Source organism: Sus scrofa, chromosome 4, assembly GCF_000003025.6.
Source record: "Sus scrofa isolate TJ Tabasco breed Duroc chromosome 4, Sscrofa11.1, whole genome shotgun sequence".
NCBI classification, from domain to species: domain Eukaryota; kingdom Metazoa; phylum Chordata; class Mammalia; order Artiodactyla; family Suidae; genus Sus; species Sus scrofa.
The window spans coordinates 124,953,977-124,981,864 of NC_010446.5; the positions used below are offsets into that span (position 1 = coordinate 124,953,977).

General features: G+C 42.4%; 2 protein-coding genes across 3 annotated transcripts in view; both read right to left on the reverse strand.

The window, feature by feature from the left end:
- On the reverse strand, positions 2,872–7,120 carry LOC100620892 (lysophosphatidylcholine acyltransferase 2B-like). The gene has a single exon (XM_021090245.1). The coding sequence runs from the start codon at positions 5,215–5,217 to the stop codon at positions 3,679–3,681; it is 1,539 nt and encodes a 512-aa protein (XP_020945904.1). The 5' UTR covers positions 5,218–7,120; the 3' UTR covers positions 2,872–3,678.
- Positions 7,270–27,888, reverse strand: part of EPHX4 (epoxide hydrolase 4) — a 31,544-nt gene continuing 10,925 nt past the window's right edge. Inside the window, exons 3-7 of one of the 2 annotated variants that reach the window (XM_021090246.1) lie at positions 26,697–26,854; positions 24,691–24,819; positions 18,566–18,669; positions 12,648–12,796; positions 7,270–7,939 (exon numbers count right to left, since the gene is read on the reverse strand). In XM_021090246.1, coding sequence (XP_020945905.1) covers positions 7,708–7,939; positions 12,648–12,796; positions 18,566–18,669; positions 24,691–24,819; positions 26,697–26,854 — 772 coding nt within the window. In that variant the 3' untranslated portion in view covers positions 7,270–7,707. The remainder of the gene's footprint in view (positions 7,940–12,647; positions 12,797–18,565; positions 18,670–24,690; positions 24,820–26,696; positions 26,855–27,888) is intronic. The other variant, XM_021090247.1, reaches the window with a different exon arrangement.

Genomic DNA, 27,888 nt, shown 5'->3' on the forward strand with positions numbered 1-27,888 from the left:
CTTAACCCACTGAGCAAGGGCAGGGATCAAACCTGCAACCTCATGGTTTCCAGTCGGATTCATTAAGCACTGAGCCACGACGGGCACTCCTAAAGTTGTTTTTAGAGGCTTGATTAGATTCAGGTTCAATTTATTTTAGCAAAAAATATTTTATAAGTGGTCTCAGTTTTCTATTGCTGCTGAACAAATTATCACAAAATTAGTGGCTTGAGCACAATACAAATTTTTTACTTCAATTCTATCAGTTAGAAGTCCCACATGGGTCTCACTGGGCTAAAATCCAGGTTTGGGCTGGACTGCATCCCCTTCTGAAGGCTCTAGGGTAGACGTTCCTGGCTTTTCCCACCTTCTCAAGACGACCCACATTCCTCAGCTCTTGGCTCCAGTTCTCCACCTTCAAAACTAGCAGGTTGGAGTCCTCCTTGCCTTGCATCATTTTGAACGCTCCTTCTCCCTCCTTCTTCCCTGTTTTAAGGACTGTTGTGATTACCAGGGACCAAGAGGATAATCCAGGATAATCTCCTTGTTTTAAGGTCAGCTAATTATCAGCTTGAATTCCATCTGCATCCTTCATTCCCCTTTGCCAGGTAACCTCAGATGTTCACAGATCCTGGAGTTCGGACATGGACGTCTTATGGGGGAGCAGCCGTTATTCTGCCTTCCACAAGCAGTAATTCATTTTGAATCATAATCAGAAGGTGCATAATGTTTGCTTATCCCAGTTTAATGTTGCTAAAATGTATCATTATTTTCCATCTAATGGTTGTATCTATTGATGATTCTTTTTTAATGATTCTTTATAATCAGTTAGCTAGGGATTGCAGAGTGATATAATTCTATCATCTTTCTACGTTTATTTACACGAAATCTGTAAAGAATTTTCCCTCATCAGTTAGAAATACTGGATATCCAGAAATACACTTCACACTGCAAAAGCAGGGTAACTGCCTCATTCTCTTATTTAAATTATCCTTTTTTGTTTGTTTGTTTGTCTTTTTAGGGCTGAACCCATGGCATATGGAAGTTCCCAGGCTAGGGGTCAAATTAAAGCTATAGCTGCCGGCCTACACCACAGCAATGTGGGATCCAAGCCACACCTTCCACCTGCACCACAGCCAAAGCAACGCCAGACCTCAACCCACTGAGCAAGGCCAGGGATCGAACCCTCATCCTCCTGGATGCTAGTCAGGTTTGTTAACTGCTGAGCCATGATGGGAACTCCATAAATTATGCTTTTTCAAAGGCCCACCCACAGTATAGAAGGTAATGTGCTTTACTCGGGGTCTACTCATTTAAATATTAATCCCATTAAAAAAAAAAACCTCCACATCTAGAATAGTGATTGACCAAGTATTTGGGTACCACGGCCTAGCCAAGCTGACATATATTTAGGAAACACTCTTCTCTTCTTGTGTGTCTCTCCATCACTCTCACACTACTACCATGTTCGCAATGCTTCTCATCAGCTGTGGTGTAGGTTGCAGGTACAGCTCGGACCCTGCATTGCTGTGGCTGTGGTGCAGGCCAGCAGCTGTAGCTCCAATTTAACCCCTAGCCTGGGAACTTCCATATGCCATGGGTGTGGCCCTAAAACACAAACAAAAAAACCAAGAAATGAGTCCAAAGTCCAGAGAATATCTGAGTAATAGCACCGTTCTTTGAATAAAGGTCTACCTTGGTAGCAATTTTGATGTGAAAATCTCTTATTTAAATGAATAATTTCCAGTAAATTAAAAAAAAATCATTATATTGGAATCACATGTGTATGCATTGTTCTCACAGAACTGCCAAGCTGGGCAGATGCTATAAACTGAATATTTGTGTTCTCCCCAGATTCACCTGTGGTAACCTAGTCTCCAAAGTGATAGTATTTGGAGGTGGGCTTTTGGGGGATGATCAGGTCTCAAGGGTGGAGCCCTCACAAAAGGGATTAGTGCCCTCATAAAAGAGACCCCAGAATGCTCCCTGGTCCCTTCGGCCAGATAAGCACAGTGAGAAGACATCTGTCTATGAATCAGGAAGCAGGCTCTCACCAGACGCCGAATCTGCCAGTGCACCAGCATAAGACCTCACAGCCTCCAGAACCATGACAAATAAATTTTGGTTGATTAAGCCACCTAGTGTATGGTACCTTTGCTATAGCAGCCCGAACAGACGGAAACAGTGGGGATTATGATATATCATTTATCTATCTCATTTTCTCAGGTCAGAACTGCATGGAAATTATTTCAAAATGACATTTGATTTTTTTCTTTTCCTTTCCTAAAGCTTTCCCCATCTGCTCACCTTCCTCCCTTCTCATCTCTTCTTCCCCTTTACTCGTGCAAAATGCCAGGAAACTAACTAATCGTGTTTAAATGCTAAGGGCCCACTCGCACAAAGCCCCTTGAAAAGCTTTAGTAGGGGCCCAAAGAATGTGTCCACTTGAGTATGTTTTTTGCAAGGTTCGCAAGAGTCAGAGACTTTGACCGCAAGTGATCAAGACTCTTCTTCCCCATGGTCACATGTCCCCTCATATCTGGTGGCATTGAATGGCTATGGGCATCTGGGGGATTCAGCCACGATGAAACTGAGTTGGGGGTTGAGTAGTTTGGGTTAGCAAGGCACATTTACTGGTTCGAAATCACTTCCACATCTGGATAAGTTGTTGCTCCCTGTCCTGGTGGAGGACTGGCTTCTAGGAGTACGTCACAGATTCATCCCACAAGGTGACACGAGGGGAGAGGGCTCAACGTCACATCACGATGTGAACTTGTCTTAGGGCAAAGGGTGCTGGAAGCACAGGGATAGTGAAGGAGGGACACGACTGTAAGCAGAAGCTTCCGTTCCCATGGCCCCCAGGCAGAACTAAAGGAATGGTCTCCGTCATACAGAACATGCAACTGTAAATACAAATTTTCCCCCTTTGGTGAGCATCATACATAACAGAATTTATCAGCTAAGCCATCTATAACTGTTTCAATGGTATTTCTAATACTACATCTTCCTGATGTTTATTTTTATTTTGTCTTATAAAGTAAGAACATTTAGGCTACTTTGAGAAAAAGCAAAGACGCATTTATGCAGCAGATCCTTTTCAGAGAGAAGAATAATGATAAAGTATTTATTGCCAATAGAGCCTTTTTTTTTTTTTTTGGTCCCATCCATGGCATGCAGAAGTTCCTGGGCCAGGGATCGAAACTGCCCCCCACAGCACCAACCCAAACCACAGCTGTGATAATGCCAGGTCCTTAACCTGCTGAGCCACCAGGGAGCTCCCCCATAGAGCTCTTAATGAGACATTTTCTCTGCAAAAATGAGGGAGAGGTGATGGGCTATCACGTTTCTCTGGCCTGACTTTAGCAAAATAAGGCACTTTATTTCACTTATTTACTTTCTCACTTGAAGCAGAATAAAGGCACTCATGCTAGGTGAACAAGATTATATGTAGACCTCAAATTTGTCTATCTCTAGGTCACGTTGAAATAAACATACTTTCTTGGGAAGAAAATCAGAATAAAATCTCATTGAAGTATGTATTCCTTAAGCACGTTTTAAATACATGAAGTGCCCAGGCCACGTAGAGTCAAAACTGTTATCCTGGTTTCCTCAGGATCATTTTTTATTTCAATCCCAGCTTTGACCTGGAAGTTGCTCTCCCCATGTTCAGGGCTGATTTTAACATCCTGAGTACAGCCATCAAGCAGCGACTTCCTCTGGTAATGAATATACATAGGCTGCCTGGAGGTCTAAGTACGAACTAAACAACTTGGCATATTCGGGGTGCTTCAGGGCAAAGTTCTTAAAGGTCATGTAAGAAACGTACTCTGAGTTCTGCCCAGCCATCTCCCGAAAGAGCTGAGAAACATCAAGGTCGGGCACTCCGAAAGCTGCGCGAAGTAGAGCCGCCAGCTCCTGTTCCGTGATGAACCCGTCATCATCAAGATCGAAGAGCCTAAAGGACATCTGCAGAATCCTTTCAGTGCGGGCAGGATTGCACAGCACACTCAGCCCGATCACATACTCTCTGAAGTCTATGCTGCCGTCGTTATTCCTGTCAAAGAGGGCAAAAAGTTGTCTCAAGGGCTCCGAAACTGGGAGTTTCAGATAATCTGCAAACTCTTTAATGCCTATCTTCCCTCCTCTTGAGGCAGCCGCCATCGCAGCATATTCATCCAGATGCTGATGAATATGATCCCAATCTAACTTCAGCTTCTGGCTAATTTTTGTAAATTCCACCAAACCGGCTTCCATGGGGAGTCGAAGGTTACCTGCGGAAACCATCAGCCTGCAGTCCTCATACGTGTGATCCGTCACGGGCACCCCAAGCGCATTGGCCATGATGACCCTCACCGAATTGGCAAAAAGGACGGGGTCTCTTCTTTCTCGGTCACTGGGGATGTACACAGGCATAAACTCAACCTCCACCCTGGTGAAGAGCTGACTCAGGGTCAACACACAGGCCTGGAAGCCGGTAAACCCCTGCCAGGTCCAGGTCACTGTGTCCAGCGTGTTCGGATACCTGAGCAGAACCGGCTGCACAGGAACGCCGGGCGAGAAGGCGCCCAGTTTGAAAGTGACCAGACAGGTGCGGTTGGTACACACGCCTTCGGGGAAAATTAGGATCTGTGGCCACTTCCCATCAGAGGTCACTCGCTTCAGGATTTCCTCCCGGGTGAGCCTCCTGGACTCGGGGTCGTCTCGGCTCACCAGCACCGGCTGCATTAACAGTAAGAACTTCCCGGCCACGGGGATGCGCGCGTTCTGACTCGCAGAGACCACCGAAGGCAAGCCCGCCACGACGCACACGATCGCGTCGAAGAAACTGGAGTGCGGCGCGGCCACGAGGATGCGCGCCTCCTGCCGGGGGGCCTTCTCCCCTTTCACTGTAACCCGGAACCCGGCTACAAAAAACAGCGCCTTCAGCAAGAGCTTGAGGATGAGTCGCGCCAGTCTCCTTCCGCAGCTCCTGGCGGGCGTGTTGGCTCCAGCTCGGCGGCCGAGGGTGGGAAGCAGAGCCAGGGGCCAGAGGAAGATGAAGAGGAGCGCCATGCAGGACACCCGCAAGGGCACCAGGACACTCCCCAGGAGGATGATGGTGGCCCAGCGCCCCGCGCTGATGTGCGTCTGCTGCAGGAAGGGGTTGGCCACTGCCGGCGGGTACAAGGACCTACGCCTTTCCTCGCTGAGGCTGGCGCCCAACGTCCAAGACTCGCCTTTGGAGGCGGGCTGTGCCATAAGGTCAGGTTTTCAGTAGTCCCGGGCTGCACCCCTTCCCCATAATGAAGGGCTCTTTCCGTTCACACATGTCGAGAGGCAATTGTGGGTGACTAGGAAATGATGTATTACCTTTAAATCAGAAAAATCTAAAGTGGTAAATGAAGTCACAGGAGAGTGACAATCTCTTTTGCTTTTTGTAACTAGCCTCCTTTTGACGTATGTAAGCTTAATAAATGACTTTCATGTAACAGTTTCTGACATAAGCAAATATTAAATAGATGGATATTTATGACTCACAACTTCTTAATGCAAATGCCATTACCAGTCAGGTTTACTGTAGGTGAGATGCTTTGGCAGCTGCTAAGTCCAATTCATTTGCTCTCCCTCCAGACTGATTTCACGGAGAGAGTACTATCTCTTTATGTTAAGAGGTTTACTGATGGCACCAGGAGCCTTTCTAGCTGTTCCAAGTCCTCTTCTACATCCACTGAAAATTAGAATACATCCGTTATTGTGGGTCAGGATTAGCCATGGCATGTTCGACTCATATTCCCCCCCCTTTTTTTTTTGGCCACACCCTCAGCATGTGGAAGTTCCTGGGCCAGGGATCGAACCCAAAACACAGCAGCGACACAAGCCACAACAGTGACAACGTTGGCTCCTTAACCCATGTGCCACAAGGGAACTCCTTGTATTAGTCTACATGAACTGGTCAGTATTCCAAACTAACATAAGGAACAACAGCAGCAAACCTTCAAGCCGCCTTTGTCAGAAACAAGTTTTCATTAAAATAAGTCAGGATTACTTTATTGGGTCACCACGCCCGGTCAGTAAAGTCCTCTTCCTTCCTTCAGCGCTGCCCTGGGACATGACCAAGAGAGATGCGTAATCAAGTTGGTGTGAACCTGGTAGCCCTTGCAACCCTGATACCCCTATATCGAATATGCCCGTCCTTGCTGATTGCTAATTTAAATTCTTTCTCCCAGAATTCAAAGTCAAATGGCAGGTGTTTGAGAGATGTTTCTATTTATTGGAACGCACCAAGTTGCCCAGAAAACAGGAGGAGCCGTGTGGATACCAAAGCCTGTTACACAGAATGTGATCTAAGCGGAAAGATTATGGACCTCACCACCAGATGAATCTAGGTCAGATCCTGCTTCCAACCCTTCTGCTGTGGGCACTAGCCAACCTCTTTTCACCTCCATAAAGGGTCACATCACATCCCTACCTGGCGATGTTGTTATGAGGCACGAGTAAAATGTATATAGAAAACTGAGTTTTATTGGTAAATACACGTTGCTAGGATATAACGATGAGCATTCTTAGGGACATTCCACCTTCTTTGGTCACCATCGGAACTATGCTTAGTGGGGGACGCCTTCCTTCATCAGCTGAGTGTTCTTTGGGCACTCTCTCTAAGGAGCCGTGACTTGGCACTGTACCTGGTGATCCTCCATGCCAAAGGAGAGAGACCAAGGGCATGAGGCGTAGTCGCCTGAGCTGGTCTCATTCCCTATTCTGTCGTTCGTTCCACTCTTCTTTGTAAGGTCCGTTATTACTTTGGAACCATTGTTTAACTTAACTGTGTTGTGTCCGCTTCTTAAGGAAATGATCAGTCCTACCATGTCATCTTTCAGATTTCCCCTGCAATGCCCAGCAGTGTAGCAGATACATTATTTATTCATTAAGCAAATATTTTGAGTTCCTGCAATGAGTCACACTCTTATTCTAGATGCTGGATATATGTCAGTTCCTAAGACAAAAATCTCTGCCCTGTGGAGCTTAGGTTCTAGTGCACAGAGGAAGTATAGTATTCAATCCTTGTTGCATTAAATGGGTCAAAAGAACATTCTGATCCTTCTTCTGGATCTCTCACCAATTTGGTTGGGGAGTTTTGGCAAGTTATTTAACAGATGTGCTTCCCTACAATGTTTAATGTATGTATATATAAGAATCTTCATGTCATCTCTAGTAACTCTTCCCAGTGTAGGTAGTATTTACGGCTATTTTAAGAATGCACATTCATCTTGTCATATTTGCCTTCAAACTAATACCGTAAATCCAAGAAACTGGATAATAGACTTTTTTAATGGTTAAAAAAAATAGTAAAAAGAACTTTTGAACTACAAAATGAAAATTTATCCCATTGCAGGTCTGCCTTTTAATATGGCATAGCTAATCTTTAACATACATTTGTAAAAGGCACCATATGTTAACAGGGTAAAGAACGCCAGACACCACAACTGAGCCACTTTCCCCAGCTTCCTCTTTGTGTATCAAGCAGTGTATCCATTTTAAGGCAGGTGCTCTTCTGTGCAGAGTCCAAGAGAAGATCCACATTCTGTACAAGTTCCCACATTCTCGGGTTTTTTTCAGTGCCATTTGTCAGGATATTTGTTGATGATAAAGCCTTTGAAAACAATCTTTTCCTAATGAAGCTTAAAGAAGTCGATAAACAAATTTTTAAAATCCTTTAGAGATTTCCTTCCAGACCCTTCATTGAAAAGGTCAATCTTTTTTCCTTGTTTCTTCTTTTAAAAATGTCCATATCAATTTGTTCACTATGTCAGGTTGTTCTTGCTGGAGCCAGTGACTGGCTTCTGACAAAATAGTTAGCCTGAAATAGTTTTGAACATAAATCTTGGTGACTTCAGCCATCTCAGCCTCCATAAATGCGTCCTTCTCTCCCCACAGTAGTAGTGTTGGCGTGATCACCATGGGATGTTTGAGAGGCAGGTAGCTATAAAGACAAAACAAGTGGGCTTGAGATTCATTGTATAAGTTAAAATAACGTCTTCCCCAAAGGTTTATTTAGGCTACACATTTTTAAAGAGGGCAATGTCACCACCAAAGGGGGGAAATTGGTTCCTGGTAGAGTGGAAAAAAAAATCTTACTCTTTTTATATGTAAACCATAAATATGCATATATACAGTAGATAAACAGATATTAAAATTTCATAGGGTAGGTGCCATTAGGGAAAAAATGTCTAAAAAGGCTCCTTAGAGAGGTGATGATGAAAAAATGGTCACAAAATACTGTATTAGGCAATCAATCTGTATAAAAATAAAACACTTAAAGGGCTATTTAAGAGAAGGTCTGATAGAAGGGTTTTTGTTTTGTTTTGTATTTTCTAGGGCCACACCTGCAGCATATGGAGGTTCCAAGGCTAGGGGTCTAATTGGAGCTGTTGCTGCCAGCCTAAGCCAGAGCCACAGCAATGCCACATCCTTAACCCACTGAGCGAGGCCAGGGATCGAACCCAAAACCTTATGGTTCCTTTCCGCTGCGCCACGACAGGAACTCCCCAATAGAAGTTTTAATTGATAAAATATTTCTGATTTTAAAAGCCTTAGTAAAGGAGTTTGCGTGTGGCGCAGCGGAACTGAATCCGACTAGGAACCATGAGGTTGCAGGCTCGATCCCTGGCCTCATTTGGTGGGTTAAGGATCTGGCATTGCCGTGAGCTGTGTGGGTGGCAGATATGGCTTGGATCCAGTGTTGCTGTGGCTGTGGTATAGGTTGGCAGCTGCAGCTTTCATTTGACCCCTAGCCTGGGAACCTCCATATGCCTCTGGTGCAGCCCTAAAAAGCAAAAAAAAAAAAAAAAAAGTATTAATAAATATAGAAATGATATGCAAAATCTAAGAAACTAACAAGTAGTGATAATTACCACTCTATATTATTAATCACTTAACCTATCAAAATGTATTTTAACATACCTATCAATCTGAAGTTACTATGTTATGCCTCCACTCTGATTATCAGATGATTAAGTATGAAGGTAGCAATTTCCAGTGTTCTATATTCCATCATTACTTTGTTTATGAAAATATTTATTCCTTTGATTAAAAATACAATGGAGAAAACAGTAACACCCAATACCACCACTCAGCTCAAGACATAAAACCCTATAAATGTAATTGCATCTTTCTGCTGGTCTTTCCTTGATGCCATGACTTTTCCTCGCCTCGCCCTTGGATCTCCAAGTGTGGTTGCCAGACTAGCAGGATCATCATTGCCTGTGAACCTGGCAGAAATGCCGGTTCTTAGGGGTTCAGTCTGTGGCTCAGCAGTTAACAAATGCAACTAGGATCCATGAAGATGCGTGTTCGATCCCTGGCCCGCTCAGTGGGTTAAGGATCCAGCTTGCCATAAGCTGTGGTGTAGGCTGCACACAGGGTTTGGATCCTGTGCTGCTGTGGTTGTGGTGGAGGCCAGCAGCTATAGCTCCGATTAGACCCTTAGCCTGGGAACTTCCATATGCCACCGGTGTGGCCCTAAAAGGACAAAAAAAAAAAAAAAAAAAGAAAAAAGAAAAGAAAAGAAAGAAATGCCAATTCTTGGGCTCCATCCCAGGCTGACTGAACCAGAAACTCTAGGGGTAGGCCAGCCAATCTGTTTTAATAAGCCCCCTAGGTGATTCTGATACAAGCTAGAGTGAGAGCTGCTGTCTTAGGAGTGATGGCTAGGTTGAACTGGGTTCTTACCATCCCCATGAACATCCTAAGGCTTTTTTCATTCGTGTTAGATACCTCATGGATCCTAGTTGGGTTCATTACCACCGAGCCACAGTGGGAACTCCCAATGCATTCTATTTCTATTATTTTATTAGAAAAAAAATTATTGCATATATATTATATATGAGTGATTTCTAACTGTATCTACTTATCTATCATTTCTCTATCTATATGATTTCTAATACTATCAATCTTTGTCAAATATAACCTGTCCTTTGTATTTTCACTTCTTTATATCTCTAAGCTTTATTCTAGGTAATGTTTTTCAGATCTGTCTTCCAATTCCTAACTCTCTTCAGCTTATCTGACCTGCTCTTTAACATACTTGTGAACTTTTTTTAAATTTTGTTTAAATTTTGGCTGCGCTCACGGCAAGTGGAAATTCCCGGGCCAGGGATTGAACTCACGCCACAGCAGCAACCCAAGCTGCTCCAGGTGACATCACTGGATCTTTAACCTGCTATGCCACAAGAGAACTCCTTACTTATGGACTTTTATTTTTTTATTATTTTTCTTAATTTTTTTGTCTTTTTGCCTTTTCTAGGGCCACACTCGCAGCATGTGGAGGTTCCCAGGCCAAGGGTCGAATCGGAGCTGTAGCTGCCAGCCTACGCCAGAGTCACAGCCACTTGGGATCCGAGCCACATCTGCAACCTACACCACAGTTCTCGGCAACACCAGATCCTTAACCCACCGAGCAAGGCCAGGGATCGAACCCGCAACCTCATGGTTCCTAGTCGGATTCGTTAACCACTGTGCCACGACGGGAACTCCAACTTAAGGGCTTTTAGATTTCAGCAACATACTTTGCATTTCTAGTTCTTTTGGTTCTTTTCCAGCTCTTCCCAGTCTAGATATTTTCTTATTCTTTTCTCATATTTTTTTATTCGTTCATATATTTAATAATTTAAACTTACTTTATAGTTTCGGTTAGTTCTGTTATCTGAAATTTGTAGGCGTTCTGCTGCAATTGTACTCTGACTCATTAGTGGTGGGTTGTTAATTTTTTTGTCATTTGGATTATCAACTCATCTTCAGTGGACTTTCTCTGTGGAAACACTGTGAGTCTGAGTTGAGAAGTATCCTCCAGATTCTGTCTTTGCTTCTGCCAGGCTTCTTAGAAAGTGTTACCACTAAGACGATGTGAAAATAGCATTTTCCCCCTCGGAATGCCAGTGTTATGGAGGTAGCAGACATTCAAGCCCCTAAACCAGGCTATGGCTACTGATTCTCAAGGGAAATGTTTTTCTCCTACGGAGCATCCAAATCCAGACAGACACATCTCAGCTTAATCTTTCACGCTATGTTTTCTCCCGGACAAAATCTTCGGAGACAGATGCTTGGTTGTCTCTGTCAGTGACTCCAAGATTTTACAGACCATCATCTCAGATTCTCTCCTCTGTTCCACAGCCTCGTGGTCACCTGCCTTTTCGTTTTGGTTTGGTTTTGGTTTTGGTTTTGTTTTTTGCCTTTTAGGGCTGCACCCACGGCATGTGGAGGTTCCCAGGCTGGGGGTCCAATCGGAGCTGTAGCGGCCACAGCCACAGTCACAGCAACGCCGGATCCGAGCCGCATCTCTGACCTACACCACAGCTCACGGCAAGGCCGGATCCTTAACCCACTGAGCGAGGCCAGGGATGGAAGCTACAATCTCATGGTTCTAGTTGGATTCGTATCCGCTGCGCCACGATGGGAACTCCTCAACTGCATACTGGAATATCTAAGGCGTGACTTCCAACTCAACTCGTCTAAGATCAACGAAATTCATGACCTCCCCTCCAAACAAGCTCTAGTATTTCCTGTCTCAGTGAACGGCAGGACCATCCATACGGTTGTTTAGGCCGGGGATTGGGGAGCTATCTTTGACATCTCTCTTCTCATCCAACCCATCACCAACCCCTGCCAACACACCTCTTAAAGAGCTCTTAAATCTGCTCACTCTCCCCATCTCTACTGCCTTCCGATTTCTTCAAGCTACTGTCGTCTTTAGCCTTGACGGCTGCAGTTTCCCAGAGTGGCTTCTCCGGGACACCCTCCATACTGAGTGAATCCATCCCAGGACAAACTGGGTCATTTTTCTGCTTCATTGGCTTCACATTTGTAGCTTTTAAGTCTTTGATGTGGTCTACTGGGCTCTGCCCAACCAGTCACTGCCTGCCTCTCGGACCCATTCTCATGCCATTCTCTTCTCCGCATCCTCACCTTCTGTGCCCGCCACGTTGGCCTTGATTGTGTCGCTTCAAACCACATCCCTCCATGTCCCCACACAGCTTTGGAAGACGAATGATTGTGTCGCTTCAAACCACATCCCTCCATGTCCCCACACAGCTTTGGAAGACGAAGTTTCCTTTTCCTGGAATGCCAGTCTCCCTGCCCCCACCTTTACCTAGTCAATACCAAACTCATCCTTAACTTTTTGGTCAAATATCCTTTCTTGCATTCTCATCCTTTTCGTTCAAGGTCTTCAGATTAGTTGATAACCATGTATTCCTTACTGCGGTTATTTGCCTGCATGCGCTGTCCCCACACAGCTACAAGTTTTGTGACATTAGGGACCTTGTCTGGTTTTGCTCATTACTGTATTCCGCGTGCTAACATAGCTCAAAACATAGAAAGTGCTCAATAAGTATTTCTTAAATGAATAAACGACCATTAAAATATAACTGAAAACATACATCTCTTCAAAATAATCCAAAGGGACAGAAGAAATAGACAGAGTTATGGCTAAAACAAGTAACAACCACACGGGGGATCCATTATATTCGTCTCTCTGCTTTCCCGTATGTTTGAAATTGTCCATAAAAACGATTATGCAACTTCCAAAATCAAAATAGTTTGAGTCTTTGGATAAGTGGTGGACTTCAACTTAAAATACTGGCTCTGTACGGAATGCCTATTTTGTTTAATTAAAAAGAACAAATTACACTGACCTGAAGATATTTCGGTAATGGTTAATTGGACCGCTCAATGCTCCAGGCTGAGAAAAAACATAAATATAAGCTTCAAGCTCTTCTGTTGTTAATGGACGTCCTTTCCTTCCAGTGCCAGTGCTGTGACCAGTAAACAGATGCCTCAAAGCCTAATAAGTGGGAAGAGAATAATTAAAACATTTCAGTTACCTACTAGTAACTCAAGAGTTGGCTTTTGAAAGAGAATGAGAGTGTGCAGTGACAGCTTCCGATTTCTGCTCTATCAGCTGGAAGACCTCGTGGGTTTTTTTTTGGTTTTTGTTTTTTTTTGTTTGTTTGCTTTTAGGGCCACATCCGAGACATATGGATGTTCCCAGGCTAGGGGTCCATTCAGAGCTGTTGCTGCTAGTCTACGCCACAGCCACAGCAATGCCAGATCTGAGCCACGTCTGCGACCTACACCACAACAGCTCATGGCAATGCCAGATCCTTAACCCACTGATCGAGGCCAGGGATCAAACCCGTAACCTCATGCTTCCTAGTCGGAGTCATTTCCACTGCACCTCGACAGGAACTCTGAAGACCTCATGGTTTACAAGCACATTTCATGCATTTCTGCTTTCCCAGCTTTATTCTGATATCCTTCCCTTCGAAAACCCCATGCACACCTCACCCCCATGAAAAGCATCCTGTCTTCTTGGTGTCTGGTCACAAGCCACAAGGCTGAGCTCAAGATCTATCCCTACCCTTAAGTCATCCCAACGTCCTACTTACAACAGTTTCTCTGTTTACTGACGGCCAGTCCGCCCCCACCCCCAAAGCTGTCCCAACTTCTTTTTTCTTTCTTTTTTTTTTTTTGTCTTTTTGCTATTTCTTTGGGGCCGCTCCCACGGCATATGGAGGTTCCCAGGCTAGGGGTCGAATCGGAGCTGTAGCCACCAGCCTACACCAGAGCCACAGCAACGCAGGATCTGAGCCGCGTCTGCAATCTACACCACAGCTCACAGCAACGGCGGATGTTAACCCACTGAGCAAGGGCAGGGACCGAACCCGCAACCTCATGGTTCCTAGTCGGATTCATTAACCACTGCACCACGACGGGAACTCCCCAACTTCTTTTAGAGTAACAGACACATTTTACAGCCTGATCCGGTCCGCATCTCTACATACGTGCTTCTGAAACAAAAGGTTAAAGAAACAGCCTTTACACTTAACACAGCATGTACTATTTTTCATTCCATTCTGTTCTACTTTTTTTTAAAAATGGAAATTGCAAGCCACTTTACTAAATTGTAAAGCTTATTTCATGACTCATTAATGGGTCCCCACCGACAACATGGAAAACGCTGTTCCAGACCAGCACTTCTCAAAGTGCGTGCCTAAACCATCTGTATCAGAGTGAATGGAAATCTTGTTTAAAATGAGACCCCTCAGCCCTAAAACCACACTTGCAAAAATATGAAATGACAGGTGAAGGAGGTGATCCACTGCAACATTATTCTTTGTAATAGAAAAAGAATGGGAACGAACGTCCATCGATGGGGGTTGGCTGAATAAACCATGCGACAGCCACGCGATGGGGTGTCGCATGTTTTAAGGACTCTGAGAAGAGATGCAGACAATCTCTGTGCCGATGACGGAGTCATGTGCAGGGCATATTGTTGAGCGAAAAGAAAGGCGAGTGTGGAAAATCGTGTTTATGGCGTATTACCTTTTGTGTAAGAAGGAGACAAATATATACATAACATATATAAATAAATATATATAACATATAGTGTTTATGGCATATTACCTTTTGTGTAAGGAGACAAATATATATATATAACATATATAAATAAATATATATAACATATATAGTGCTTATGGCATATTACCTTTTGTGTAAGGAGACAAATATATATATAACATATATAAATAGTGTTTATGGCATATTACCTTTTGTGTAAGGAGACAAATATATATATAACATATATAAATAAATATATATAACATATATAAATAGTGTTTATGGCATATTACCTTTTGTGTAAGGAGACATATATATAATATATATAAATATAATATATGAATAGTGTTTATAGCATATTACCTTTTGCATAAGAAGGAAGAGACAACTATATATATATTATACATATAAAATACATATATATAAAAATAGTGTTTGTAGCATATTACCTTTTGCGTAAGAAGGAGACAAATATACATACACATTTTTTCCATTCCAGGCCAGGGATGGAATCTGCACCACAGCAGAGACCTAGGCCGCTGCAGTGACAAGGCTGGGTCCTTACCCTGCTGCACCACAAGGGAACTCCATACATATTTGCTGATATTTTTGACTTGGAACCATATAAATGTTTTATAAAAAAAAAAAATCATAGAAGTTAAGTGAAAACGCCTTTGGAAAGGTGAATAACTCATAATTTTTTTTGCCTAAAAAAATGTATGTCCAAATTCTGTCCCATGGAAAGATCTAGAAGCAATGAAAACTCAGTAACAATGGGAGTTTCCGTCATGGCGCAGCAGAAATGAATCCACCTAGGAACCATGAGGTTGAGGTTTGATCCCTGGCCTCACTCAGTGGGTTAAGGATCTGGTGTTGCTGTGGGCTGTGGTGTAGGTCGCATATGGGGCTCAGATCCCACTTTACTGTGGTGTACGCCGGCAGCTATAGCTCTGATTCAACCCTCAGCCTGGGAACCTCCACATGCTGTTAGTGCGGCCCTAAAAAGCAAAACAAAACAAAACAAAACAAAAAAACCCTCAGTAACAATGATCACCTCGACACCCAGCTTGTGGTGTCTAAATACCATTTCCTAGTGACAGGAGCTGGAATTCCTTCAATAAATGACTAATTCCAGATCTGGAACAAGAAGTAAAACATGAACCTAGGACATTAAGGAAGCAAGCTATCACTCACTGAAGGGCTTATGCCAGGAGGACTCGGGAGCTAACGTGAATTTGTTCACATGTGATAATTAGGGCATCAAAAAGAATAATGATTGATACATATCAAGTTTATTTTTAATCATGAGCTCATAAAATTATATATATACACAAATACCTAATTGGAGGTTTCTAGGGCACCAACTCATTGGTTGTTTATAAACGGAAATAATGAAGCATTTATCTTATCATTCTTGTGAGAACTGTATTTCTTTTTTTTTGTTTGTCTTTTTGCCTTTTCTAGGGCCACACTCACAGCATATGGAGGTTCCCAGGCTAGGGGTCTAATCGGAGCTGTAGCTGCCAGTCTACACCACAGCCGCAGCAATGCCAGATCCGAGCTGTGTCTGTGACCTACACCACAGCTCACGGCAACGCCAGATCCTGAACCCACTGAGCAAGGGCAGGGACCGAACCCGGAACCTCATGGTTCCTAGTCGGATTCATTAACCACTGAGCCATGATGGGAACTCCAAGAGAACTATATTTCTTTAGAGAAGAATTCCAGTTAATAAAGGCAGAAAGAATAATAAAACTAGAAAATCACTATTTTTCTAAAGAAATAATGAACGTAGGCAATGATGATCAAGGTATGCTAAAATTATTGTGCAAGGTTGCTAGGAAATTTGGCTAGGCTGACAATTTGTGAGCCCACTGGGTGGTGTTAGCGTTACTGGTTAGTGTTAGCATTACTGGTTGGTGTTAGCATTACTGGTTGGTGTTAGCATTACTGGTTGGTGTTAGTATTACTGGTTAGTGTTAGTATTACTGGTTAGTGTTAGCATTACTGGTTGGTGTTAGCATTACTAAAACTGGGACAACTAGACACTATGTGCTTCCCTGATGTGATGCGTTAGGACATACACAGCACTACCTATAAAACATTCCTGTCGAATTAAACCTCAGTCTAATCAAGCCTCTAGATCAGCAGCACTGATGAAGTAGGAGAGACAAGGGCTAGAGGAACAAGTTAAATAACAGCATGATAAAGCAGTTAGTCCAGTCCAAAATGTGGACCACTCCTCAGGACAAATGACCAATCTCTTCATTAAAAACAACAAAAAAAAAAGATGTTAAAAAAAGAACACAATTTCATAGATTTTTTTTTTTCTGTCTTTTCTGTGCCATGACGGGAACTCCTTTCATAGATTTTAAAAGCCATAACAACAACAAAATAGTAGACCAGTGAGTAACCTTGGTCTACTACGAAAAGCCATACAACAAATGTTTAGACCTTGTTTGGTTCCTGATTCAAAAGTATATAAAGACAGTTGAAATGGGAGCTCTCACTGTGGCTCAGCAGGTTCCAAATCTGACTAGTATCCATGAGGATGCGGGTTCGATCCCTGGCCTTGATCAGTGGGTTAAGGATCCAGAGTTGCTGTGAGCTGCGGTGTAGGACACAGATGTGCCTCAGATCCCAGGTTGCTGTGGCTGCCGCACAGGCCAGTAGCTGCAGCTCCGGTTTGATCCCTAGCCTGGGAACTTCCATGTGCTGCAGATGCAGCCCTAAAAAGCAAAAAAAGAAAGAAAAGACAGTTGAGACAGTTAAGGGAATTTGAATGGGCACTGAATGATATTAAGCAGTCGTCATTCATTTTGTTAGGTTTGATAATGGCCTTGCAGTTATGTTTTTAAAAGGTCCTTATCTGTCAAATAAGAACATCTATATATGTATATGAATATCTGTATATGTATATGAAGAAGTATTTCTAGGTAAATTAATATTTTATCTCTTTTTAGCCTCCTAAATATCTAACCACCATGTTGGACAAACAAGAAGCAACCAATTAACTTTGAAGAAAGAGATGACACCTGTGACTCCTGGTGTCAGTGTGTATGATACATCAGTACTGCCATGCTTAACTTTGTTCTGGAGTATTTGTTAACACACTTCCAAGGGCTTCTGCTCCTGCCATTGTCAAACAGTCTCACTTGGCATTCATATTCCCTCATCTCCCCATGGAATGTTCTCTAGAAAGAGGTATGCTTACAGGCGCACAAGCTGTCACAAAAAAATTGAATTAACGGGTGGGCCCTCAAATATATAGAGACTGTAAAAATAAGTAAGCCTGCAGATAAAGCCTTAGGAACATTTATTAATGTTTAGCATTTGTCTGGGTTTTCTTCCTTAAGGATGGATTTTAATTTCAAATATTTTTATTAATAATAAGACATTATTTGTTTGACTTACCTTTTGTTGGCATGGGAGGAAATGCTTAACACAGTGAATAGCACATAACAGATGTACAATAAATGACAATTTAAAACAAATCAGAACAACATAAACAGGACTGGTTTTGTTGGGGTTTTTTGTTTGTTTTTAGTGCTTCAGTCTATCTTTATTTTTATTGTTTTATGGCCACACCTGAAGCATATGGAAGTTCCCCAGCCAGGGACTGAATCTGAGCTGGAGCTTTGACCTAGGCAGCCACTGTGGCAATGCCAGATCCTTTAACCCACTGTGCTGGGCTGGGGATTGAATCCATGCCTCTACAGTGATCTGAGCTGCTGCAGTTAAGAGTTTTTTCTTTTTTTTTTTTTTTTTTTTTTTTTGCTTTTTAGGGCTGAACCCGTGGCATATGGAGGTTCCCAGGCTAGGGGTCGAAATGGACCTGCAGCTGCTGGCCTACACCACAGCCACAGCAACATGGGATCCTTAACCCACTGAGTGGAGGCCAGGGATCAAACCTGTATCCTCATGGATCCTAATCAGGTTCATTAACCGCTGAGCCACAAGGGGAACTCCTGAAGTCAGATTCTTAACAGATTGCTCCACAGTGGGAATTCCTCTTTCTTTTAACTTCCTAATTTTGTCATCCTTTTGGGTACCAGTCTTTCTTTTTTAATTGAAGTATGATCGACTTCTATAACATTACATTCGTTTTAAGTGTACAACATAATGATTCAATGTTTGTAAACACCACAAAATGATCACAACATAAGATCACAGACAAAAATCTGGTTAACAACCATCACTACATTTGACTTACCTTGAAATCATTTATGGAGAACATAAATTCTGGAAACCACGGTATTTGGAAGAAGTAATAATAGCTCGATTTGAATAGCTGGGCAGGGTGTCGTAAAATATATTCTGAAATTAAAATGTTGTGTTAGGCCTTATCCAAGGAATATGAATTACTTACTATTGAAATAACTTCTTTTTAAGGTAATTTCACCTTTGAGATGATTCAATAAAAGAATCTACAAATAAGGCTTCTGTGTACTTCTCCTTGGAACAATTTCTGTGTTCTTTTGACTATTTCTGGTATTGTAAACCCTTTAAATAAAACAGCACTTTAGGAGTTCCCGTCGTGGCTCAGTGGTTAACGAATCCGACTAGGGACCATGAGGTTGCGGGTTCGATCCCTGGCCTTGCTCAGTGGGTTAAGGATCCAGCATTGCCGTGAGCTGTGGTGTAGGTCGCAGACGCGGCTCGGATCTGGTGTTGCTGTGGCTCTGGTGTAGGCGTCTGATTCAACGCCTAGCCTGGGAACCTCCATATGCCACGGGAGTGGCCCAAGGAAATGGCAAAAAGACAAATAAATAAATAAATAAAATGGCACTTTACATAAAAAGAAAACTTTATGAAATGTTGACTCAGAAAGGAACAGAAAACTCAAAAAATACTGCCTTTTTTGCAATATCATTATCAGCAACCTAATGCTTTTCCTAAAGATACAGGGGAAGTAATTTTCTGTTGTTTGAAAATTTTTTCCTCACAGGCTGATTTAAATATCTTATCCTTTCGGCCTCAACAGAAAGTAAGCATTTTCTTTAAATTCATTCATGTATCTCGAAAATCCCTTCATTCAATGAATCTTTAAATATCCAGTGTGTGAGGGGATTTAGCAGTGAACAAGAAACAAGTTCCCATTCATGAGGAACTTACATAAGAAGTAAGTAGTGAATACTTAAAAGACCACTTTATTTTATTTTATTTTATTTGTCTTTTTGCTATTTCTTGGGCTGCTCCTGCGGCATATGGAGATTCCCAGGCTAGGGGTCTAATCGGAGCTGTAGCCACTGACCTACGCCAGGGCCACAGCAACGCGGGATCCGAGCCGCGTCTGCAACCTACACCACAGCTCACGGCAACACCGGATCGTTAACCCACTGAGCAAGGCCAGGGATCGAACCCGCAACCTCATGGTTCCTAGTCGGATTCGTTAACCATTGCGCCACGACGGGAACTCCAAAAGACCACTTTAGATAGCAAACATACCATAAAGAAAATAAAACAAGGTAATTTGATTGAAAAGAATTGTTGGGGAGTTCCCACTGTGGCACAGCAGATTTATGATCTCGAGTTGCCTCCGTGGCAGCGCAGGTTCAGCCCCAGCCCAGGGGAGTGGGTTACGGATCTGGTGTTGCTTTAGCTGTGGCTCAGATGCAGGCACTGGCCCAGGAACTTCCATAGGTCACAAGGGTAGCTGAAAAAGAACAGAAGCAAAAGAAAAAGGAGTCACGGCTGGTGGTGTGGAGAGACTGTAACTTCGCAGAGGTGGCAGAATGGGCTTCTCTGGGGATGAAGGATGAGTCTTGAATGCAAAGAGTATCAAGGAACAGAAAGTAGGTCCTGGGCTTGGCACACTCAGGAAGCAGAAAGAAGGCCAGCGTGGCTGCAGTGCCGTGAACGGGGAGGGGGAACAGTATGTGATCAGTCAGAAAGAAAAAGCAGAAACCCAGTCATGTAAGGCCAGAATAATAAAGATTGTGAGTGCTTTGGGAAGACACGGAGGTTTTAAACTCGGGAGTAACAGAATCATGCACAGTAAATGTGCATACTTGTTATATATCACGCACTGTACTTTAATTTTCCTTGCTTTACAGTTGGGTTTTTTCTTCTTCTTTCTTGTTTTTTTGTTTTTGTTTTTTCTTTTTAGGGCCACACCTGTGGCATATGGAAGTTTCCAGCCTAGGGTCCAACTGGAGCTGCAGGTGCTGGCCTACACCACCGTCACAGCAACTCTGGATCCCAGCCGTGTCTGCAACCTATACCGCAGCTCACAGAAATGCTGGATCCTTAACCCACTGAGCGAGGCCAGGGATGGAACCCAAATCCTCGTGCATACTAGTCTAGTTTGTTACCGCTGAGCCACAATGGTAACGCATTCTTTTTTTTTAATGGCCGCGCCTGAAGCCTGTGGAAGTTCCTGGGCCAGGGACTGAATCCAAGCCACACCAGATCCTTTAACCCACTGCCCTGGGCTATGGATCAAACCTGCACCTCCACAGCGACTCAAGCGGTTGGAGTTGTATTCCTGCTTTCTTTCTTTTTGCTTTTTAGGGCCACACCTGAGGCATATGGATGTTCCCAGGCTAAGGGGTGGAATCAGAGCTCCAGCTGTCAGCTTACACCACAGCTCATGCAATGCCGGATCCCCGACCCACTGAGCCAGGCCAGGGATCGAAACTGAATCCTCATGGATACCAGTCGGATCCGTTTCCACTGCGCCACAACGGGAACTCCTGCAGTTGGACTCCTAGCCCACTATGCCATGGTGGCAGGAACTCCTTCTTTCTGATTTTGTAACTCTATTCAGCATAGTTGGAGATTGTAGGATTATAATTCTCAGGTAAGCAGAGCACTGTTGGATGCTGTACTTCCTGGGAAGTCATCATTGAATAAGCCCTGAATTAAGAGACAGCAAAACCATTAAGGGAAAATACAGTTATGAATTGAACCAGACCTGGGTTGAACATGTTACTGATAAGCTAGTTCCGGAAATATCCAAGGATCTTCTTACTGAATTGACCAATTACATTTTGTCCATATAGCAGCACCACTCAAATAACATTTACCCTAGGGCCCCGCCTGATCAATTGAGCAAGCATGTAGCACAACTTCTCCTGCCTAATGCAACTGAGAGAAACATCATGAACCTCAGCTTGAAATCTGAATCCTAAGCATCCGTCCTTTTACCTCAAAGGAGAAGGAACATTGGATATATATCTAAAATTAAACTTTTGTACAATATTTATGTACATTGTATATATGTATGTTCCCTTTCTTCCTCCCCTATTTTAATTTTGAGAAAGAAATAGAAATACGTTGCTCTGAATTTTTTGTTCCCTAGAGAGCTGCTGTGGGTTGTAACAGTACTTAGGCTCAGAAAATTTGACAAGGGTAGTTAAAGAGGATAAAATTATAATTTTTGTCAAAGCCAAATAAAAATGTGCCAAGCCATTGTTCAGGGTTTTTTTGGGTTTTTTTTTTGTTTTTTAATCATGCTTAAGATTTTAAGAGTTTCCTTTATAGCAGAGATTCTTAAAACATAGTCCATGTGCGGAGTTTCCATCGTGGCTCAGCGGTAAGGAACTCAACTAGTATCCATGAGCATGCAGGTTCGATTCCTGGCCTCGCTCAGTGGGTTAAGGATCCAGCATTGCTGTGAACTGTGGTGTGCTAGGGCTGTGGTGTAGGCCGGTGGCTATAGCTCCGATTCAATCCCTAGCCTGGGAATCTCCATATGCCTCTGGTGTGGCCCTTAAAAAACAAACAAACAAACAAACATAGTCCATGTGGACTCCTGAGGCCCCAAGACCCTTTTAAAGAATCCAGATGGTCAAACTATTTCAAAACAGTACTATTAGCTCTTCTCATTTTGTTGACATTTGCACTGATGGCACAAAAGCAACAGAAGATAAAGCCATGGCTGGCAGAGCATAAACCAAGGCAGTGGCACAGTGGCACAATCCCAACAGTCATTGCAGTCTTCACACCATACTCTTGCTAGAAACCAATAAATACAGACATGCATGAAATTAAATGCTAGTTTCACTTAAGAATGTCTGTGATGGAGTTCCCATCGTGGCTTAGTGGTTAATGAATCTGACTAGGAACCAAGAGGTTGCGGGTTCGATCCCTGGCCTTGCTCAGTGGGTTAAGGATCCAGCGTTGCTGTGAGCTATGGTATAGGTTGAAGTCGCAGCTTGGATCCTGCGTTGCTGTGGCTCTGGTGTAGGCCAGTAGCTGCAGCTCCGATTGGATCCCTAGCCTGGGAACCTCCATATGCCACAAGAGTGGCCCAAAAAATGGCAAAAAGACAAGAAAAAAAAAAAAAAAAGAAGAATGTCTGTGATGGAATAGCAAAAATGAATAATTTTATTGAATTTCTACCTTTGTGTCTTTTTAACATTGTGGTGAAATAGAAAGTACACATATTTTCTATTTGAAATGATTTTTCTATTGAAAACAACGATTGCCTTGAGGAAAGGCACTTCTGCAGTTGTTTGAGAAGTTTAATTGACTGCATTTTTTTTTTTTTTCTTTTTGCCATTTCTTCAGCCGCTCCTTCGGCATATGGAGGTTCCCAGGAGAGGGCTCGAATTGGAGCTGTAGCTGCTGGCCTACACCAGAGCCACAGCAACACGGGATCCGAGCCTCGTCTGCGATCTACACCACAGCTCCACCACAACGCTGGATCCTTAACCCACTGAGCAAGGCCAGGGATCAAACCCATAACCTCATGGTTCCTAGTCAGATTCGTTAACCACTGAGCCACAACAGGAACTCCAAATTGGTTGCATTTTTAATGGAACACCATTTTTACTTGAAAGTATGATAAACAAACAAACAGAAAATCCGTCAGAACTGGATATTTAGTGGATAATCTCTTGCAAATGAACAAAGCCACTTGAAGGAACACAGTCAACAGTGTTTGCTGCCAATGGTAAAGTCCAAACTTTTGAATGAAAATTAGAATTTTGGAAACTTGTGTCTGCCACCGTGAGCTTGACAGCTTTGCAACCTTTAGAGGCTTTCTGGATGAAATTAGGGTGTATTAATGAATGCGATTCTTTGACATCATATAATGAAATGTGTCAACTTATGGACTATTTGCATAATAACTCAATGAGCCAATATTTTCCAATGCACGGTGATGCAAAATCATGCATAGGTTTAAAAACATCCATAGTGCTAGATAGACTGATGGATTTTAATGTAACAGAGTACAAAAAGTTCATTAATATGACATCAGATTCCACACTGTTACTAACCTTTAAGCAACCACCAATTTTTGAGTTTGGTGTGGTATTAAAGAATATCCACTGTTATCTGAAAAGGCTATTAAAACACTCCTCCCTTTTCCAATTACAAATCTGTGCGAGGCCAGATTTCTTCATATACTTCAAATATTTGCAACAGATTGAATGTAGAAGCAGATCTGAGAATTCAGCTGTCTTCTATTAAGCCGAAAATTAAAGAGGTTTGCAAAAATGTAAAACCATGACATTCTTCTAACTAAAATTTTGTTTTGGAAGATGTAGCTAGTTTTCAGTCCAATGTTATTTATGTTAACATGTACTTGATTTATTACTTAAAAAAATGAATTAATACATAAACATTTTAAATTTTCTCATTTTCAATTTCCAATACTGTGAACGTTTATAGGTATAACCCATATAGACAAAAGCTCATTGGGGTCTTTAACAATTTTTGAGAGTATAAAGGAGACCAAAAATTTGAAAAGTGATGCTTTAAAGAATGCTGCCACTCCTGACAGCCAAAGCAGTCAAGCAAGAGGAAATTTATTTCTAGGCTGTCAAGATGCATTACTGTTCAAGTAATGTTACTGCATTTCCCCCTTTAATCAAGTTAGCACTAAAATGTTTTCTTTTTTTTTTGGACTTTTTAGGGCCACACCTGTAGCACATGGAGGTTCCCAGGCTAGGGGTCCAATGAAAGCTGAAGCCATTGGCCTATGCCACAACCACAGCAACGCCCGATCCGAGCCTCATCTGCAACCTACACCACAGCTCACGGCAATGCCAGATCCTTAACCCACTGAGCAAGGCCAGGGATTGAACCCTCGTCCTCACAGATACTAGTCAGGTTTATTAACCACTGAGCCAGGATGGGAACTCCCTAAAATATTTTCTAAAAAGAAATAAAATTATGCAAGCAAATATAAAGCTACACTTCCTTTGACTCTTCAGGAATATTTAAAGCCAGGGTATGTGACATTATCCTGTGCTAATAGCATATTTTAGTCATTTAATTTTAAAAATATTATGTTAATCAAATTTTGCTGGTTTTGATCCAAAAGGATCCATGACAATAGTAAGTTCTCATGTTACCAAAGCTGTTTCAGTGGAAATTGAAACTCACCTGTAAATACATTTGGATGAGGGAAGTTAAGAACAATAAGCTTCATTACCATTTCGGGGTAACAGATGGCTATCAGCCAAGCAATCATGCCCCCCCAGTCATGGCCAATAAGAACACATTTGCTGTACCCTGTAATTGAGAAATGAATGCTGGCATCATTGCAAAGAAACAGGTGGGTGCATCATTACCTCACATAAAATCAGGATGCTTTGCAAACTCATCCTTCTACTCTCCTACCTGATTTATGCACTTTGCTCAGATACTCAGTGTGGTATTTCCAAAACCTGCATGTCTTTTTTTTTAATTTTTAAATGATTTTTATTTTTTTCATTAGAGTTAGTTTACACAAAACCTATATGTCTGAATCACCTAGGACAGTTTTTTAGAAAATTTGAGATGCCCAGGGTCCATTCTAGACCTAGAGATTCAGAATCTCTCTCAGAAATTTATATTAAAAAAAAAAATCTGAAATTAGGCAGCTCTGCTCTGGTCACATAAACCTGAATTTGGAAAACCATGGTAAAGACTATATATAATTGGGTCATAAGCAAGATTACATTATTGATTTGACTACAAAATTGCATGGTAACAAATTTAGGCCCAGTCTGACTGAATGACCAAGAAATATGAATGAAACATGGCTGTTGGAAATCAGTTATCGCTGAGTCTATTTTATTATAATCACACTAAATTAAAATACTGCATTGGCACCTCCAAGCCTCATCCATTTTTTTTTCTCCTCTAAGAATACTGGCCGGATATATGCTCTCATTAGATTATTGAAGAAATGGGTCTTTAATTTGATTTCATGGGTTTCTCATGATGCTGGCTCTATTTTTTAAATTTCATTTCATTTAAATTTTAAATTTATTATTATTATTACTTTTTGCTTTTTAGGGCTGCACCCACGGCATATGGAAGTTTCCAGGCTAGGGGTCGAATGGGAGCTACAGCTGCCGACCTATGCCACAGCCACAGCAACACAGGATCCTTAACCCACGAAGCGAGGCCAGGGATTGAACCCACATCCTCATGGATGCTCATAGGGTTCCTTACCACTGAGCCACACCAGGAACTCCTGCTGGCACTATTAACATACCAATGGCAGCAGCTGGGTTTTAGTCAAAAGAGATGTAGTGGATCAGATTATTGCTAAAATATAACTTCACCTTCCTTCTCCCCACTGTCTTAGAGGGCTTATCCTTTGCTGCTCCTTTACTGTGAGCCCTGGCAATATGATTTCCCCAGGAGCTTCCCCCAGGTAGCTACTCCCCTTTAGCTGGGATCCAGCCCCACTCACAGTGAGAAGCCAGTCCCAGCTGGACCTGTAGCCTGCGGCAACGACCCAAGGGATCCAGTCTAGTCTACAGTTGAGCTGCCGATCTAGGAGCACAGGAATAAAGGCCTGTGGCTGTTCGCCACTGCATTTGGGGTGGTTTGTTACACAGTATTATTGTGGCACTAGCAGATCAATACAGGAAAGATTATGCAAGTGTTTCTGCATCTGACAACATGTATGTATTTATTATTATTATTTTTTTTTCCCCTGCTGTGCCCACGGCACACAGAAGTTCCTGGGCCAGGGATCCAACACACCACAGCAGTGACCCAAGCCTCTGCAGTGACGCTGGATTCTCATCCGATGCACCACAGGAGAAGTCCTTCCATGACTGTTTCGGTGTGAGTTCTGAAAACTTAAATTTTCCAAGAACAAGAATCAAATTTCTAATAGTTCTGTAAATAATAAATAGTATACATTAAGTCAATTTTTTAAAACAAATTTCAAGAGTCACTTTTGACCGGCAGACTGAATAGTTACTTTGGATGTATTATTTTAAATTCTCTCTATAAATATTTGGAGCTATATATGCCAAGGTGACAGGATCCAGATTAACAGCTCAGGGTGATGGAAAGGCACCCTCCCCAGAAACGAGGTTGGCAAGTCACAATTTGCTGCGTGTTAGTCCCTCAGAAAGAGTTAGTACCTTCTTTTTTTTTGAACTTACCTAAAAAGTCTAAAATATCCTTTATATCTGTAATTAGACAGTCCAATTTGTAATTCTCGCGATGAAGGGGAGCATCTGTTTCTCCGTAGCCTCTTAAATCCAGTGCTACAACTCTATAGTTGCTTTTAAATTCCCTCAGCTGGTAACGCCAAGAATACCTGCAGGAAATAAGAAGCGTTAAAAATACCACAGTATCCAATACAAAGAATAACATTAGAGATTTTTTCTAAACGGAAAATGGTAAGAAACTTATTTTTGGAGAAAGGTCATACAGCTGGGTGCAGGCAGGAAAGAAAAAGACCTGTATGAGAAGAAAGTACTGACATTCTTTATTAAAACTGTATATTATTTTTACCTTTTTTTTTTTTTTTTTTTTTTTTTTTTGGGAGTGTTAACAAAGGGTCAGGATTTAAGGAAACTACAAAGTATCAGATACGAAGACTTTGAGAAATGTACTTAAGAAGTCGATTTTCTAAGCTTTTCTTAAATAATGAATCTGCACCTACAAATGCCTTTCTATACAGAATCATTTGCTCGTCTCAAAAAATTTTGCGAGATGGAAATATAGTTTCCTAAAAGGGAGATTTTACTCACCTTACTCCACTGTCAAATAGGACTCCATTTTTTTTTTTAAGGAATAACAACAGTTTATTCATGGATGAAAACGTCCGATGATTTAAAAAATGACCATCACTGAGAGAATGCAATAAAACTACTTAAGATACACCTCTGCTTGCTAAAACAAAATTCTTCTGGGGACAAGATCCTGAATCATGAGTACAAGCAAGTGTGAATTAAAAATATTTAAGCGACTGCTAATAAGTATTAATTTGGGGGTGATGAAAATGCTCTAAAATTAGATGGTGGTGATGACTGCAATATTCTGTGAAAATATCAAAAATGACTGTACACTTTGAAAGGGTGGATTGTATGGCCTGTGAATTATATTTCCATAAAACTTTCAATAAAAACTTGCATGTGGAGTTCCCGTCGTGGCGCAGTGGTTAACGAATCCGACTAGGAACCATGAGGTCGCGGGTTCGGTCCCTGCCCTTGCTCAGTGGGTTAATGATCCGGCGTTGCCGTGAGCTGTGGTGTAGGTTGCAGACGCGGCTCGGATCCCGCGTTGCTGTGGCTGTGGTGTAGGCCGGTGGCTGCAGCTCCGATTCGACCCCTAGCCTGGGAACCTCCA